At 40.5% G+C, this 14457-nt stretch overlaps 1 protein-coding gene across 5 annotated transcripts in view; it reads left to right on the plus strand.

Moving 5' to 3' along the window:
* Window positions 1–14457, plus strand: part of DMD (dystrophin) — a 3436004-nt gene that overhangs the window by 1225921 nt on the left and 2195626 nt on the right. For all 5 annotated transcript variants that reach the window (XM_077482558.1, XM_077482560.1, XM_077482557.1 and 2 more), the window contains one exon: window positions 2162–2269. In XM_077482558.1, coding sequence (XP_077338684.1) covers window positions 2162–2269 — 108 coding nt within the window. The remainder of the gene's footprint in view (window positions 1–2161; window positions 2270–14457) is intronic.

Raw genomic sequence — 14457 nt, forward strand, 5'->3', positions numbered from 1 at the left:
ATTCTTGCCTACATTTGACTTTGTATCAAATTGCATTAAGGACCCACCACTTATGAAAATGCTACCTTCCATACCAACCCACCTAAACAGAAAATTAAAAAAAATATATACTTACTTAACAAACTGATTTCCACCCATGAGGCATAAGTGAATCCGAAATGTGTATTCCAGTGAGCTTGGGGAACAATCAAATTATGACAAGGAGATGCTCCTGTCCTGTGCCGAACTATATTCTTATGAGATTTGGAATCCTCAGCATTTTGGTACAAAGTCTGCCTTAACCACTTCAATACCAGACACTTCAACCCCTTTTTCTGCCCAGGCTAATTTTAAGCTCCCCGCTCTATCACATTTGAATGATGATTCTGCCTATTTACATTCATTCAGGATAGAATAAGAGAAGGATTAAAATCTCTATCAGGTGTTAATACTATTGAGGACTTTGATAAAGAGATTAACTGTCACTTCCTATCATACTGACATTGTTTTAAAAGATAGAATGTGAGGGGAACTACAAGAGAAGCCCATACAGAAATAAAAAAAGCTTCTTTGGTACAGTGGGGGGGGGGGGGGGGGATAGAAGCCTCCATTTCTGCCTGGTGAAACTTCACCACTACTTCTGTCAGTTGGATAGAAAGTAAGGGGAAATCTGTCTACTGGAACCCTGTATGGCAATGCTAACCAAACGGGAGTTCTAATCCTTCTCCGCTGTAAAACTAACAAAAAACAGAACAAATTGGGGTGTGAGATACAGTACAAGTATCTATACAAGTTCTGCTTTAAGCACTCCTCCCCCGCAAATATGCCACATTTGGCATGTCATTTTTGGGAGGGTGGAACAGGTACTTAGTTTTGACAGGTACCTGCTCCCGCATCCATTTGAGCCACCTAGGCAGCTCGAGTGGAATTTCTCCTCTCCCCCTCCCTCCTTGCAATCTTCTGGTACATGTCACAGTTCCCAGAAGACTATGTGACCAATTGTGAGACACTGCACAACTCACGCATGCACACTCAGCTGTCTCAGTCAGGGGGCCTACACTTGCAATGCTGGTGCCACAGAGAAGCGAGGGATAGAAGCGAGACTTTGAGCGGCCGCATAGCTGGACCGTAGGACACGTGAGTGTGTGTTTATTAAAAGTCAGCAGCTATGCTTTTTGTAGCTGGTGACTTTTAATAAATACAAAAATGAGTGGAACTCTGCTTTACGAAGTAAACTGGCATAAGGAGAAACATAAGGGCTGTCATCATTGCTAACCTCAAATTCCAAAAATATTTGCCTGTTTATATATATATATATATATATATATATATATATATATGCTTATACACTGTGTGTGTGTGTGTGTGTATATATATATATATATATATATATATATATATATATATACACACACACACAGTATATATAGTAGGGACTCACTTCAAGTGTAGAGCTGAAAGGACACCTCCACTCACATTTTCTTGTTTTCTTGCTTGTCTTGCCTATTTTTATTTAAAAGAGAGTTCAGCAAACACACAATAATTTCCCTCACAGGGGTATTCAGCATTTCAATCTTGCATCAAAATAAATGACATTCAACCCTTCTGGCTTATAAATGCAGAATTCCTGATCTGGTCTTTCCCTTTAAGCCTTGGTCTGTCTCCCACAGACTGAATACTCAGCAACTCAGTGCATACAGCAAGCAACCTTGTGCTGCACTGGCTCCCACCTCTCTCCCTCCTGACTCCTGGGCCAGACTTCCTTTCTGCTGGGGTGGAGCCCAGAATCATAGTCTGGTCATTACTTGAAGACCGGAACACAGCTGACCAATCAGTGTACTGGCTCTTCACTAGACCCTGACCCTGACAGGGTACTACCCTGCTACATAATATATACATATGCTGTATATCCCAATAGATACAGACACAAACATTAGTAGACCTTTTAATCAGTCTAAATACATTGTGGTCAAAACTACAGATTCCTTGTTCCTGATATTCAGTTGACATATAATTTTAGCAATAATTAAACTTTAAAGGCTTTCGAGGTATAAATATTCATTATGTTTGTATTTTCTGATAGTTTTACAGTGTATTGTTTTTTTTTTATTTTTATAAAAACTGTACAACTTTAGCTTTGTTTGCATCAGTATCATACTCTTTTTGTTTAATTGTATTTCAGTGCCGATTTGATGCTTGGCTTATGGAAAAGGAGGAAATGATTAACACTGTTCAGAATACAGAGGTTAAGGATCAGAATGAAAAGCTTTCTAACCTAAGAAAATTAGCGGTATGCATACTTAAAGTAATCCTTTTATTTTATGTCATATATTAAGGGTTTGTTCACACCAGAACACAGTATACTGCAAAGCATGCATCGTGGTATGTTGACACTGAATTAAACAGCCCGTGTTAAATAAATAGACTGAAATGCATCTCAAAAAACACAAATCTGGGGCAGACAGCATTTTTTTTCTTGCACACAGGATGTAAAATAGCAATAGTTTTGGACTATAATGTACAATATAATAAAATAGAAAATATTATTAAAAATAATTGGTCCATTTTAGGAAGGGTAAGCATCTTGGATCAGTACCATCAATCCTGAAATTTATATATAAAAGGGCCACCACCCTGAGAACGAAATTGGTGAAGAATGTATTGATCCACCTAAGGCACCATCCTTTACATTTTTTTTAATCAAGTATGTTTTTATTCATGTGGTAGGTACTGTGGGTGTACCACCTCAAAAGTAAATATGAGAAGAAGTTAACTGCTAATACAATGGGCAATTTATTTCACATTAAAGATTTAATTTCCTGTTCCACACAAAGGGTGATTTATTTTCTCGAATGCCCTTGTGAGTTCTAATATGTTGGACATACCTCAAGATCACCCTTTGCACATATCAGCAAGCATTTCTATAACATCAGGAGGGGGTACACTAAACATAGTGTATGCATTTAAAGATTGTCATAATAGTAGACATGTGCATTCGTTTTCATCCAAATGCATTTTCATCCCAATTTTCGGGTATTTTCGTTCTCGTTTTAACAAACGATAATGAACGTGCAGAATCGGAAAACCAAAAAATCCGACATAAACAAATGCTTTATTTTCATTTTCGTTGCAACAGTTCGATATAGATAGGCGATTCGACATGGCGCTAACAATAGCGAACCTGTGGTCGTATGTGGCTAACCTTAGCTCTATTAATTCAAGATTATACTACATAGAGAGAAAAGATTCAACATTATAGAGACAATAGCAAGAAAGGTTGATTGTGCCTAACATAACTCTATTGGTCCAAGATTATTCGACATAGAGAGAAAAGATTTGACGTGAAGATTCGACAAAGCAGTCGTCGCGAGCAGACATTTATGATCAAATGCTCTGCCCATAGGATATAGAAGAATTTGAATGTTGGTTGACTAGTAATAATATTTAATAAATATAATTATTACTAGTGTCATACAACATTGCGGTGTCGTACAGTTTAGCTGCTCCATCAAATTTTCTTAGAACATTCGACAGACACCATAAGTCTTCAATGACAGATTTAACCTTAATTATTTCAGATTTTCGGATGAATGCATTTTTTAACGAAACCAAATAAATAAAAACAAATTTCGGGAGTAACTAAATAAATTTATTTTTCGGACGAAAATTAAATTCCAAAACGAAATATTTCAGTGTTCACATGTCTACACAATAGGGAACCAAGTTTATTAAAATGTTTGTGGTATAGAAAAAAAATCATAAACATTGGAGAGAGGGTAACTGGATCAGAAGGGGAGGTTGTGCCAAAGAGAATCCTGGTAGAGTTACACATGCCAGGTGTTAACACTAAGAGGTCTAAATGTCAGTTTTAAAATGAATTGCTTTTTTAGGAATGATTATTTTATGGTTTCAAGTGGTGCATTGGGATGATGAGGTTCACATTCCTTCATGAGCAAGTCCATATGTTAAAGGATCCATTATCATTGAGATTCATTTTTTTAATTTTAATTTTAATTTTTACAAATTTTTTTTTATAATTACATCTATTGTTATTAATGAATGTATTATTATTATGGTGTTTTTTAATCTAAGTAAATTTGTGTGGTGTATTCATTTATATGGATCATTCATATTATTTTTAAAGAATAGTATTTGATTATTTTATAAGATTATTATTGTAAGTGCAGACACATTTTCCTAAATGTCCCAGCGGCCACAGAACAGCGGAAAATTAGGATGAAATAGCGTATTTATATGTTATAGCAGCTGTGGTAGCTAAACTACTGTATATAGGTACCAGTGTAGGTTAAGAGGAGGTGATTGTACATAGGGCTAGAAATGGTACAGCGCTCCCCTCTGACCTAAATATTACAATACCACACTGTAAAAACACTGTATGTGAAATCTTTATAGTAAGCAACAAAGCTATATAAACCAAAATATAAAAAGGCAATATATAACAAAATAAATAAGATCACAGAGTAAGTGTCACCTCAAAGTAAAAAAAATAATAAAATAACATTATATCATAATTTAAAACCACTGTGATACCAATGTCCGTGAGTAAAAATTACTGTGCATTTAGACCAGTGTTAAATACACTGGTGTAGCATAACAAATGAAGGCCAGACCAATTTTGGTTAGGATTAGATAATATCTTGTTAGGTAAAATCTGCGATTGAATTGATAGAGGAATTCGAGTGAGTGGATAGAGATTGAAAAGAGCAGAAATAACAGTATGAAAAATGTATAGAGATGTCGTTAGTATAACTTTAGTAACTGAGCCCAGTTATTAAAATACCAATGTAGCCTTACTCAAGGCCAGGTAATCCACCTAGGCTCAAGGTCGCTTTGTGGAGACATGGGTTGGCTATAGCCACAGTAGGTATGTTCCTGATATGTGGCCAGGAAATACTACAGGAAATAACAATAGTCTAATCGAGTTAAACTAGGCTAAGGGGGGTGAAAGAAACAAACAGCCTACAAAATGCTATACTGTACCGTTTGTAAAAATATATGTATATAACTGTAACTATGAATCCGCCCTCTATCTTTTACCCCCACTGCGCCAAATAAAAAAAATTATAATAGTACAAGTGAAGCTGCTACTTAAAATATATAAATGTGTAAACTGAAATTAAACCTATAGATTGAATATCAATAAGTAAAACTAGTAGCACTAGTGCAATAGATCACATAATAAATGTGATAAAACAGCATAAACACCCAGTGACAAGTGACAGAATGCAAAAAATCAAAACAATCCTAAATTGATAGCATGATCCAAAAAACGATCTTCATAAATTCTTGAATCTTCCACCACACCACGTGCTTGTGACACCTCTCCCTCTGAAGGGCACACTCATCAACTTTTAAAGCCTCCCACTCTCATGTTCGGCTTCTACGCTATTAAACCCACACCTGGGGTAAAAGATGACCATCCATTTGCTCCATGTGTATACTCAACAAGGTGACTCCATATTTAAAGAAAATAAATAAGTGCTCCACATAGCATGGTAACGTTACAACCAGTTTATTAAATCACACCAACACTCCAATAATTGCACTCACATTTCACATAGTAGAAAAAAGCCTTAAGTGTAACACACAGCAAACAAAAGCCAATGGTTCAGTGGTGTACTGCGGCCTTGGTGGACCAGAAGTGTGCGATCAAGCGTAATCTCACACCCACTTCTAGGTCACTGCTTTCGGCGGCAGTGTACTTTCTCAGTTAAGCAGCGTCTCATGTCAGTACAATTGATTGTCCCGTAGCCACGCCCCGACATGTTTTGTCATTAAGATTTCCTCATGGGATTGGCTACACGTGTGCATCAGCGCATCGTGCACGTGCACGCTTTGACGTAGTTTAATGCGCATACTCGTACGCAGATGACATTTTGGCGCACATTTGTGCGCATATAGTGTGCTGCACATGTGTTAATGCTGTAGATGACATTTTGATGCACATTTGTGCGCATAGGCTTTGCTGCGCATGTGCTGATTTATGTCAACATATGTGCGTGCGTAGGGATCTATGAACAATATGTGTGCATGAATGGGACGTTGTACAGCGGTGGCTTAACAACTACAGATGTGCGAGGATTGATCTCTACCTAATATGCGTGCGCTGGTTCACGCGTGCGCAAAGCGTGCCCAAAGCATGCCCAACTGGCGTGTGCTGATGCACGCATGTGCAAATGATGCTTACTATAAAATAACTGATTGATGGGTGTGTAGCCAATCCCATGAGGATGTCTTAATGACGAAACATGTCGGGGACGTGGCTACAGGACAATCAATTGTACTGACGTGAGACGCTGCTCAACTGAGAAGCTGCACTGGCACCAAAAGCAGCAACCTAGGAGTACGCTACATTTCCTCCGAGGCCGCAGTACACCACTGAACCATTGGCTTTTGATTGCTGTGGCCAAAGACAAGAGCACTTTTTGTGATTCAGCACTGTGTTGCTTTAACTGACAATTTGTGCGGTTATGTGATGTGGCTCCCAAACAAAATTGACGTTCTTTTTTTCCCACAAATAGAGCTTTCTTTTGATGATATTTGATCACCTCTCCTATAAAAAAGCAAGCAACATTTTTGAAAAAAAAGCAGTATTTTTCACTTTTTGCTATAATAAATATCCCCAAAAATATATATATATATAAAAAAAAATGTCCTCAGTTTTGACAGATACATATTCTTCTACATATTTTTGGTAAAAAAAGATCACAATAAGCGTTTATTGACTGGTTTGTGCAAAAGTTATAGTGTCTACAAAATAGGTTTTATGGCATTTTTATTAATAATTTGTTTTTATTATTAGTAATGGTGGCGATCAGCGATTTTTATCCTGACTGCGATATTATGGCGGAGACATCGGACAATTTTGACCAATTTTTGGGACCATTGGCATTAATACAGCAATCAGTGCTATAAAATTACATTGATTACTGTAAAAATGTCACTGGCAGCAAAGGGGTTAACCAGGAGAGGGCGCTGCAGGGGTTAAGTGTGTCCTAGGGAGTGATTCTAACTGTAGGGGGATGGGCTAGCTGTGAAACAACACTGATCACCGCTCCCGATTACAGGGAGCCTTGATCAGTGTACTGTCACTAGGTAGAATGGGGAAATGCTTGTTTACATTAGCATTTCTCCATTCTTCCGCTCCGTGAGATGATCATGGGTATTCCCGCAGACATCGAGTCCACGGGACCCATGGTCTGACTCACGGAGCTCGTTAGATCATGTAATATAACATGATTTTGCGCAGTGGAACAAAATTGCTGCAGTAAAACTGTGGGGCTTGTCCGCAAGCGGTTAAAGGCTTATATGCAAGTTATTGTCATAAAAAGTGTTTGGGGACCTGGGTCCTGCCCCAGGGGACATGTATCAATGTAAATGAAAGTTTAAAAAATGGCCGTGATTTTAATAATGCTTAAAATGAAACAATAAAAGTGAAATATTTGTTTAAATTTCATACCTGGGGGGTGTCTATAGTATGCCTGTAAAGTGGCACATTTTTTAGATTACTTTTTTCCTTTAGAAATGTCATTTTGTGCAGGCACTGTTCAAAACACTGAAAAAGTGTGCCACTTTACAGGCATACAATAGACACCCCCCAGGTACGAAATTTAAGGGAATATTTCACTTTTATTGTTTTACTTTAAGCATTATTAAACTCATTGCTCCTGAAAAAACTGCCATTTTTAAAACTTTTTTTTGCATTGATACATGTCCCCTGGGGCAGAACCCAGGTCCCCAAACACTTTTTATGACAATAAATTGCATATTAATTCTTAAAATTAGCATTTTTAATTTTTCAAGTTTGTGTCCCATAGACTTTAATGGTATTCGCGTGTTCGAACTAATTTTTTGACTGTTCTGCTGCAAAGTGAACCAGGGGGTATTCAGCCCATCCCTATTCCTTAAGAGGGAAGCTTTGGAGACAGCAAATGTTGTCTCTAGTGGGAGCGGTGTCTTGGCCTCTCACCCTGAGAGTTCTGTGTGCAAGTACAAAGTCTATACCTGTGTCCTCCTACCTTTACAGTAGACTATTAAAAACTCTCTGTAGTGCTGGGATGATTTGTTCTGTATCCACAGATTCAGGAATCCCCCTCACCCTGTTAATGTTTCACTTTCCCCCTATTATCCAAATCTTCTAAATGTCTATTAATTTCTAAGAAATGAGAGGAGTCTGCCACAGCAACTTTCTCCAGCTTGTGAATCGCTCTGTCTCTGAGCTTTCCTGTCATCTCTACTGCTGCCAGCCTCCTCTCTGTGAGAACCAGCAAGTTTAACTTGAGTTTGGTAATAGCTGCAGAGAAGGTTAACTTTATGTCTGCTGCAAAGCCAGACATGTCTGCATAAGCAAGGGGCTGTGTGGCATGTGAGTAACCCCTACCTGCTTCCTCCGCTATGGAGTGGGAGTCCTCACTGAAGTCTTCCTCATCTCCCTGAGCCCGCATCATCTTGTTCCTGGCCACACTGCTCCTTTTAACAGATTGTGCTATGAAAATGTCTGAGATATTCCTGGCCGAAGTGATCGCTGTGCCATGGTGGGATCCTGAGTGTGATGTCTGGTATAGCTGTTTGCCCATTTCAGACTCGAGCAGGGTATCAGGCTGTAGGCTGTTTTTCAACCCAGAGCTCAGCTAGTGTGATGCCATCTCTGCTGTGTGCCAGGCCATGCCCCCCCCCCCCCCAATAGTAGTTTCTATGAAAATCAAAATAGTAGCAGTGCAGTGAGATGAACATCGGGAAATGATTTACTGGTTACTAAAGCAGCAGAAGAGAGGGTATAAGAATAGCATGAATACAGACAGTCCCCAATCTCTGAAGATGTCCTTAGTTAGGATGTAATATGCAAGACCGGATATGTAGGTCTGGAGAATTGTCACCCTATACATCAATCTGTTTTCAGCATCCATTGGGAAGCAGGAAGAGGTGCGAAGTCAGAGCACTGAGCAAAGCTTAGGTGAGCCTGTTTAGCACAGTGGGCATATGTGAGCTAAAGCAGTAGACTCACACAGACCAAGGTATTTCAGGAGAGATGTTATCTGGCTGGGAATCATGTTTACAAACTGTGACATGGGGGATTCATTAGTGTCTGGCTGCTACTAACCTAATATGAATGTTCTTAATCTTTGTGATTTGTGATTTTAATAAATGATTCGGCAGAGAACACTATGTGGATATTTATTATCCCATAGAAGATATAAGGAGCGAAGAGATGAAAGTGGAGAGAAGTTGAAACAAAGATTATCTTGACAGCACCTGGGATATCCTTGATTGAGCTGTACATGATCTTTTAAAATTTAGTGATCCAATCTTAATGTGGTTGTTAAAGTGGATGTAAACCCTCACATATACCCAGTGAAGTGAATAGCCTCAGATGATACACAGAGATTAAACAAATCTCCCTTCATAAGCTTTACATGTATATCTGCTATCTTCAGCTTTATATATATATATATATATATATATATATATATATATATATATATATATATATATATATATTTTTTTTTTTTTTATCATTCAACTTTTATTGAGAGAGAGATAAAGAGAGAGTGCACAATATGCAGGTTGCAGATACAACTGCATACATTTTCAAAACAGCTTAACCACCTTCAGACCGGACCATTTTGCTGGTAAATGACCAGAGGTCTTTTTACAATTTGGCACTGCGCTGCTTTAACTGGTAATTGCGCGGTCATGCAATGTTGTACCCAAACAAAATTTGCGTCCTTTTCTTCCCACAAATAGAGCTTTCTTTTGATGGTATTTGATTGCCTCTGCGATTTTTATTTTTTGCGATATAAACGTAAAAAGACCGCAAATTTTGAAAAAAAATGATATTTTCTACTTTTTGTTATTAGAAAAATCCAATAAACTCAATTTTAGTCATACATTTAGGCCAAAATGTATTCAGCCACATGTCTTTGGTAAAAAAAAAGTCAATAATTGTATATTTATTGGTTTGCGCAAAAGTTGTCACATCTACAAACTAAGGTACGTTTTCTGGAATTTACGCAGCTTTTAGTTTACGACTGCCTATCTCATTTCTTGAGGTGCTAAAATGGCAGGGCAGTACAAAACCCCCCCAAATGACCCCATTTTGGAAAGTAGACACCCTAAGGAAATTGATAAGTGGCATGTTGAGCCCATTGAATATTTTATTTTTTTGCCTCAAGCGATTGAATAATGACAAAAAATATATATATTTTTTTTTTTACACAAAGTTGTCACTAAATGATATATTGCTCACACATGCTATGGGCATATGTGAAATGACACCCCAAAATAAATTCTGCTGCTTCTCCTGAGTACGGGGATACCACATATGTGGGACTTTTTGGGAGCCTAGCCACGTACGGGGCCCCGAAAACCAAGAACCGCCTTCAGGTTTTCTAAGGGCGTAAATATTTGACTTCACTCCTCACTACCTATTACAGTTTTGAAGGCCATAAAATGCCAAGATGGCACAAAACCCCCACAAATGACCCCATTTTATAAAGTAGACACCCCAAGCTATTTGCTGAGAGGCATGTTGAGTCCATGGAATATTTTATATTTTGCCACAAGTTGCGGGAAAATTACAAACTTTTTTTTTTTTTTCACAAAGTTGTCACTAAATGATATATTGCTCACGCATGCCATGGGCATATGTGAAATGACACCCCAAAATAAATTCTGCTGCTTCTCCTGAGTACGGGGATACCACATATGTGGGACTTTTTGGGAGCCTAGCCGCGTACGGGGCCCCGAAAACCAAGCACCGCCTTCAGGCTTTCTAAGGGCGTTACAGTTTTGAAGGCCATAAAATGCCAAGATGGCACAAACCCCCCCCAAATGACCCCATTTTGGAAAGTAGACACCCCTAAATTTAGGGGTACACTAGTGAGACTAGGTAATAAATGGCGGGTGCCCTGAAACTATAAAAAAAATAACTAACCAACCAGCGTCACCTGTAACAGTTATATGGTGATCACTGGTGAAAGGGTTAACTAGGGGGCAATCAGGGGGCTTTATGCGGTAGTATATGGGGGTCCCTGGCGCTATAAAAAGCTGCGGCGAACCTAAATACCTACCTGCCTAACTAGCGTCACCTGTGACACTAATACAGTGATCAGAAAAACGATCGCTTATTAGGCTGGGTTCACACTGGAGCGATGTGGGAACGCCACGAATGCGCGGCGGGTTCCCGCATCACATGCCTCCCGGCGGCAGTTCACACTGCCCTATGCGAACTGCTGGGAGTGTCAGTGAAATGTTAATGACACCCCCAGATCAGTTCGCATATCGCAGTGCGATCTGCAAACTAGGATCGCATGGTGTGAACACCCATGCGATCCGATTCTGCTGCGGACCAAAAAAAGGGTCCCGTGCGAGTTTGCGGCGGGTGCGACACGAATTCAGCCATACTATCTGTATGGCTGAACTCGAATCGCACAGAGATCGGATGTGATTTGCACTGCAGTGCGGTGCGAATCACATCCGTTCTCATAAACCGCTGCAATGTGAACCCAGCCTTAGTGACACTGGCGACGGGGGTGATCACGGGGTTAAACCTTTATTGGGGGGGTTAGGGGGGTACCTTAGAACTAAAGGGGGCTAACCCTAACTGCCCTAACAGTTATTACAGTCACAAATGACACCCGCCGGGTGATCAGGGGGTTAAACCTTTATTAGGTAATAAATGGCGGGTGCCCTGAAACTATAAAAAAATAACTAACCAACCAGCGTCACCTGTAACAGTTATATGGTGATCACTGGTGAAAGGGTTAACTAGGGGGAAATCAGGGGGCTTTATGCGGTAGTATATGGGGGTCCCTGGCGCTATAAAAAGCTGCGGCGAACCTAAATACCTACCTGCCTAACTAGCGTCACCTGTGACACTAATACAGCGATCAGAAAAATGATCGCTTATTAGGCTGGGTTCACACTGGAGCGATGCGGGAACGCCATGAATCCGCGGCGGGTTCCCGCATCGCATGCCTACCGGCGGCAGTTCACACTGCCCTATGCGAACTGCTGGGAGTGTCAGTGAAATGTTAATGACACCCCCATATCAGTTCGCATATCGCAGTGCGATCTGCAAACTCGGATCGCATGGTGTGAACACCCATGCGATCCGATTCTGCTGCGGGCCAAAAAAAGGGTCCTGTGCGAATTTGCGGCGGGTGCGGCGGGTGCGACACGAATTCAGCCATACTATCTGTATGGCTGAACTCGAATCGCACAGAGATCGGATGTGATTTGCACTGCAGTGCGGTGCGAATCACATTCGTTCTCATAAACCGCTGCAATGTGAACCCAGCCTTAGTGACACTGGCGACGGGGGGTGATCACGGGGGTTAAACCTTTATTGGGGGGGTTAGGGGGGCACATTAGAACTAAAGGGGGCTAACCCTAACTGCCCTAACAGTTATTACAGTCACAAATGACACCAATGCAAAAAAAAAAAGAAAAAAAAAAAAAAAGCAATTGGTGTCACTGTGACTGGGGGGGCAGGGGTAATTGGGGGGTGATCGGGGGGTAAAGGGGGGGGTGTGAGTGTGCCTGGCATGTTCTACTGTGTAGTGTAGTGCTTGTGCAACTCACCGATGCTCTCTCCTCGGTGCCGGAACGAAAAATACCGACATGGAGGAGAGAATACATCACTTCCTCTCCTGTGTTTACATTACAGGAGAGGAAGTGATGTCACCGGACATTTTCATTCGTCGGGAGCGATCGCGAGGGGATGGCCATGAATGAATGGCCGTCCCCTCGTCCGGGATCGCTCCCGAACGAATACCGACCGCCGCAGGCACCGGGCGGGGGCCCGATCGGGCCCCCGACCCGCGGGCAGGCAAGGACGTACATGTAAGCAATTATGCCTGCCCGTGCCATTCTGTCGACGTACATCGTCGTGCGGCGGTCGGCAAGTGGTTAACAAGTCTTGTAGTAATCTAGAAGTGATATTTGGTAATGCATAAATGTGTTGGTGAACATAAGAGGACAAAACCTTTTAATTACTGATAAGCTTTCTTAAATAGAGTAATAAGACTATGGTTTTGCCTCTATCATCGACTAAACAATATAAAGAAAAGAAAAGAACATTGTTAACCTTATTCTAGTTTGATTTCTTGTCATACTCTGCCCTTGTTGTTGTATGGAAAAAGGGGGTGGGGAAAGGAAGAGGAAAAGAAAGGAGGTAGTATGTTAGCTTTCGGATCTACTCAAGTGGAGTGAGTTAGTCATTTGGTTCTGTGAGGTCACTTAGTTGTTTGGTATTTATGAGGTATTAGGGCACTTGGCGTCCTCAAATTCCTGGGAGTATCTAAAGATAAACCAGGGTTGGCAGGTTTTTGGAATCTCTCTACACCGCCTGTATCCTGTGCCAGGGTATTTTCCATTTCACATATGTCTTTGATCTTGTTGAGACAGTCTGGATGGGACCCGGGGAGAGTTCCAATGTAGCGGAATCAATGATTTTGCCGCATTGAGGAGGTGTTTGGTTAAGGAGTGTTTGTATCTTTTAAGAGTGAAATTTGTCACAAATTTGCATGCTACACTTAAATTTAGTTTGTTCCCTGTCATTTTTTTAATCAGTTCTCTAACTTTTTTCCAATAGGGTGTGATTAAAAAACACTGCCACCAAATGTGGATCACAGTGCCTGTCTCTGTTTGACATCGCCAGCATGAATCCAATTTTTGTGGGTCCCATCTGTGAAACTTGTCAGGGGAGTTGTACCAGTGTGTTAACAACTTATAACTTGTTTCCTGCATTTTTGTGCTTCTGGAACACTTATGTGCTAGTATGCAAGTGTAACTCTATTGTTTGTCTGAGATCTCTTTCCGTAGTTCCTCTGACCACCTCCTCCTGTGCTTATCTTAGATAGCTTCTTAGTTGGAAGTAGGGTGATGAGCACATATGTGGGAGGTTGTTTTGTAATTTTAGCATGGTCCATTCTTTAATTTTTCCCCCAGTGTAGCAATCACCTGCCAGTAGTGAGGTATTTCACTGTAATGGCTGAAATATTACATTGTGGGTACTCGGAGGGAAAGCAGGATTGTCTTTTAGTGGTGTCAGAGGACTAAAAGATGTGGTAAATATCTTGCATTTAGCAATAAGGTGTAGAATCTCCAAAGTGTTACCTGTAATGGGGTGTTTGCATAGTTGGATGGGGTAGCTGGACCATGGTATCCATGGGGAGAATTTCAACAGGATCAGAATTAGGGTCATCTCAAGTGAAAACCAGTCCTTCATATGGCCATTATTCTAGCTAAGTGTGAGGCGTAAAAGTAATGTTTGAAGTCCAGTATGCCCATCCCACTCATTTCCTTAGGATTAGTCAGCCAGTTGAGCCTAATTCTAGGTTTGTGTTGATTCCACAGGAATTTCAGCAGGATAGAGTTTAGTGCCATGAAAAAGTGTAGAGGGATTTTGATGGGTAAGGTCCGCATCAGGTAGAGGAGCTTGGACAAGATCATCAT

Source organism: Lithobates pipiens, unplaced genomic scaffold (genome assembly GCF_037356315.1).
Source record: "Lithobates pipiens isolate NorthernLeopardFrog02 unplaced genomic scaffold, aLitPip1_a1.2 Scaffold_16, whole genome shotgun sequence".
NCBI lineage: Eukaryota > Metazoa > Chordata > Amphibia > Anura > Ranidae > Lithobates > Lithobates pipiens.